The sequence below is a fragment of the Aplysia californica genome, unplaced genomic scaffold (genome assembly GCF_000002075.1).
Source record: "Aplysia californica isolate F4 #8 unplaced genomic scaffold, AplCal3.0 scaffold00757, whole genome shotgun sequence".
NCBI lineage: Eukaryota > Metazoa > Mollusca > Gastropoda > Aplysiida > Aplysiidae > Aplysia > Aplysia californica.
Window position 1 is genome coordinate 283,945 of NW_004798027.1, and position 5,005 is coordinate 288,949.

Genomic DNA, 5,005 nt, shown 5'->3' on the forward strand with positions numbered 1-5,005 from the left:
TCACTGTTGTAGATTAGGCACATTTATGAGGGTGACATGAATCAGCCCATTTACAATTCTACTGTGCTTGAACGAGCAATGTCCCCCCTTTGGGAAAGGCCTAAAGACACTACAGTCAGTGGCGCTGCCCCGGGGGGAAACCCTCCCCCAAAAATGTGAAGCAGCTATTAAAAATGAAGCAAAGCAAAACACACTGCTAAATAAGTGCAGGTTTTCTTTAAAAAAATGGGAACCTTTCACCAGCAGAAAGTAAAAGAAATAGTACAGAATAGATCTAGTACAAAATACCTCCACATCATAATAAAGACAAAAGCTACTACAAATAAGAGCTGATTTCTTAGACAGGATCGGCCTGAAGAAAAAAGAAGGAAAAAGCCAGCCCCTAAAACAATGGACTATTGAAGGTCAATAATATAGGACTACCGTAACAAAATGAGTCTCATTTGTCAAAAACACACACACACACACAAAAAATACAAAAAATACAAACAAACAAAAAAATCAAGTGGTGCAAAACAAAGCAGTCTCAGTGTCAGAAAATAATAATTTCTAAGAGAAGTTTTTCTTTTCCGTAATCGTTTTACGGCACTGGCAACACAATAAGGTCATATACTAATAGGTGCCAAAGAATAGAGGTGTTACAAGAGAGTAACATACACAAAAAAGGAGGAGAGATATAAGAAAGATAGATGCTTGATAGGAGAGAAGGAGCAAACCACATAGAGCACCCGCCAACCACCTACCCAGAGAAGTAACATGACAATGCTAAGACTAAATTTAAAAAAACAGATTCAAATACATCGAAACTACAGCAAGTTTTCTGCAAAGACCTGAGATACAATGGTGAACAGAGCTATGTGAAGCATTGTGGTGAAATCAGGCGCTCGTCAAAATAATGAAATCAAAGGAATTGGCATTTTTTGAGCATATGGGCAATTTTTTTTCCAATTTTCTTTTTTTTGGCACAACACCTTTTATGTACATTTAAAAACACATTTTTGTGTGTAAAAAAACGCTGATCAAAGGCACAAAAAAATGTTCTGTTCCAAAGGACTCTCAAGCTTTGGAAGTCACCAAACTTAGGTGGCCATTTTCTCGCTAATTTTACCTCTGAAACCAGGCGACCCTGACCTTCTTCAATCGCAAATGTCTCAACTTCTATTCAAAAGAGAGTGGTTGTTTTTTCACCAAAAGGAAGGCAAATGAGCAGGCTTTAAGATGGTACCAACATCCCCATATGCCCAAAAATTGACGAGCGCCTGATTCTACTATGTCGTGACACATGTAGGCTAGTTCATGCAGTGACACGACACATGACACACGACACACGACACAAGACACACGACAGTCGCGAGTGACTTGAGGCGAAGCTGGTGGTGACACAAGTGTGGCGCATCCAATCATGCCGGGGAAGTTTTTGGTTCAGAATAATGCGGGGCATTGATGGCATGCACAGGGAGGTAACTGTTTTCCTCCTCCGTTCAGCGGGGAGGAGCATTCAGGATGTCATAAAGAAAGAGCTGTCGAGCGAGAGAAGGAAAAGTGCATTAGTCAAATTACTTTCTTCAAAGGCTGTAGGCTATACTCTATAACAAGATACTTTGTATAATGTGTTCTATACTACAGGTAGAGAGGCAAACTTTGCTCTAAAGTATGGGTTTTAAGATATATTTATTCAAGACGATAGAAGTCATTTGAGAATACGGAAGCGGGTGGAGGCTGCTTCTATACAAGTTTATGAAATCTTTTGAATCACTAACAAACACTTCATGCATGTAGTGACAAAAGGTGACGCAGACACTATGAAATAATATATTATAATCTAACTCCTACATAGCGAACACACACAAAGCAAAACGCCACATTGCAAAACAAGTACACAGCAAACACACACATTATAGCAAACACACACACACACATAGCAAAAACATGCATAGCAAACACACACACAGCAGACACAAACACACACAAAGCAAACACACACACACACAAAGCAAACACACACATAGCAAAAACATGCATAGCAAACACACACACAGCAAACACACACACAGCAGACACAAACACACACATAGCAAACACACACACACACAAAGCAAACACACACATAGCAAACACACACATAGCAAACACACACATTATAGCAAACACACACATAGCAAACACATACATAGCAAACACACACATAGCAAACACACACACAAAGCAAACACACACATAGCAAACACACACATAGCAAACACACACACACACATAGCAAACACACACATAGCAAACACACACATAGTAAACACACACACACATAAAGCAAACACACACATAGCAAACACACACATAGCAAACACACACACACACAAAGCAAACACACACATAGCAAACACACACATAGCAAACACACACATTATAGCAAACACACACATAGCAAACACACACATAGCAAACACACACATAGCAAACACACACACACACACACACATAGCAAACACACACATAGCAAACACATACACACATAACAAACACGCACATAGCAAACAAACACATATAACAAACAGGCACATAGTAAAACAAGCACACAGCAAATAGATCTTCAGGCCCCAAATTTGTTCTAATAAAATTTTCTTGAATTTTCTTTGCATAAATTAAAACACGTACCTAGCAAAATTTGAACACAACAAAAAGACTTCTGCATTCCTCTGATTTTGTGATGTGCATGCTAGACTGTACATAGGCGATGGAAGTAAGCCAATAATGTAAGCAAATGAAGTAAGCAAATAAAGTAAGCAAATAATGTAAGCAAATAATTTAAGCATAGCAAATGAACAAGCATACAAATACTCAAACATTTATTATTTGGCAAGTGTCCTGATTTGGTGCAGAGTATTGGTAAGTCATGAATAAAATAATTATGTTAATGTGCAGCTTTGTAGTTATTGTTAAAAACTTAGGAAAAGCAAAACAAAAAGATAGGAAATAAATGAACTTTGTATGTCATATGAGCGCTAGAAGATTAGAGGTGTTACAAGAGAGTAACAAACACAAAAAAGAAGGAGGGGAGATAAGGACGATAGATGTTTGATAGCAAAGAAGAAGCAAACCACACCAGAGCACCCGCCAACCACCCACAAATGAACTTTGTAACTGACACCACAGAGAGTAACAAAAAGGAAGGAGAGGAAATTCTCCTTCATTCAATCACACTCGGGTCCAGATGACAGTGGCATAGAAAACATTTCAACTTGAGATATAAAAACAAAACTACTTGAAAACAGAGATAAGTCTAAAAGCCAAAGGAGACGTGAGGAAAATTCGAGTAAAGTGCCTTTCCCAAGGGCACAACGTCGGGCCCCTTATGGGATTTGAACCCACAACCTTACGGTTGTGAGTGTGAGAGCCTTACCACTTGGCCACTGACATCAATATGTCATGCCCGGTCCCACCCCATCCTTTTCACCAGAGATAAGTCAATAAGCCAAAGGCAGAGAGATCTACATGTTATTAACCCTATCCGCACGTCATGTTTTACTGCTGTATTCATACAACGTGGGGAACTCTGTGCCACCACTTTCCAAAGAGGAAATTTACTCGTTAATCCATTTCGTACGCTTTGCATAGAAGTCTGTCAAAATAATTTTTTGAGTAATACTGAAAGTACCAAAGAGATTTTCACACTAGAAGTATTCTAAAATGTGAAGAATACAACCCTGGGGCTACAAAATGACCACAGGGCGTATGGATACGGTTAAGGACTATCAGCCTATGTGACAGAAATAAGCCAATACAACAAAGTCTAAAACATTTCCATTCAAAAGTCTGGTGGGATTATAGAAAGATAGAATCAACAGATGAAAAGAAAAGAAGATGAAACTACCTAGGTAGCTACCTCCAACCACAGCAAAACTCTGGAATTTGTAACAAGTTTGACTACCATCTGCTGTAAGCCGACAAAACACCTTTTTTCTTCAGAGCATTTTTGAGAAAAAGGGGGGTTTTGTTTGGTCAACATAATCATATAAAAATAGAGCTCTTACAAAATTTGAATTCTAATTTATTCAAAAACTGGTCACAGATTTTTTCACACAAGTAGGGTAACTGATTAGGTTTTCCATTTACCAAAAAAAAAAAAAAGTTGTCGCCAAAATGAAAAAAAGGTAGGCCTATTTTGTCAGCTTATGGCAGCACTGTTATCACTAAACCATGCAGACCCCTGCTCATTTCTCTCAGGAGACAAAAAAAAAACCCCAAAGCTCTATCCATCAACTCACATTGAGAAACCTTTCATGAGCTGTCTCATTCCTTCTAGGTCACATTGGGGGATTGTGAAGAGATCTATGTCTCATGTCTCAGCCTGTCACAGCAACAAAGAACGCCTGGCAGTGGCTCGCGATACACGGACAAAAACAACTGGCTCCAAGTGACCTCAATACAACATAGCCGCAGACAGGAAAGCCGGTCACAGACAAAGGAAATGCAATACATTATAGAGACTGGCGGGATGAATGTGTCATGCCCAAGGGATAGAACTGAGATGGCAGCTGGAGTGTAGAAATCAAGGAAAAGTAAATGAATGTGGAAGAATGGGATTAATTCACTGAGAAAGAGGGTATTATTATTTTACAGATTTGATGTACGCTTGAGGGTGCGTGGGTGAGTGTGTGTGTATGTGTATAGGTGTTTATGTTTGTGTAGGGTGCGTGTGTGTATGTGTGTGTGTGTGTGTGTGTGTGTGTGTGTGTGTGTATGTTTGAGTGTGTGGGTATAGGTGTTTATGTCTGTGTGTGTGTGTGTATGTGAGTGTGTCTGTGTATGTATTTGTGAGTGTGTGAATAGGTGTTTATGTCTGTGTGTGTATGTGAGTGTGTCTGTGAGTGTGTGTATGTGTGTGTGTGGGAGAGAGAAAGAACAAAAGAGAAAGAGAGAGAGAGAAAGAGAGAGAGAGAGAGAGAGAGTGAGAGAGGGAGAGAGGGAGAGAGAGAAAGCGAGAGAAAGAGAGATATCGGGGGGGGGG

General features: G+C 39.5%; 1 protein-coding gene across 1 annotated transcript in view; it reads right to left on the minus strand.

Moving 5' to 3' along the window:
• Positions 1-1,422: 1,422 nt before the first annotated feature.
• The window catches only part of LOC101864022 (F-box only protein 36), a 16,826-nt gene continuing 13,243 nt past the window's right edge, over positions 1,423-5,005 (minus strand). Inside the window, exon 6 of the mRNA XM_005109233.3 lies at positions 1,423-1,520. Coding sequence (XP_005109290.1) covers positions 1,499-1,520 — 22 coding nt within the window. The 3' untranslated portion in view covers positions 1,423-1,498. The remainder of the gene's footprint in view (positions 1,521-5,005) is intronic.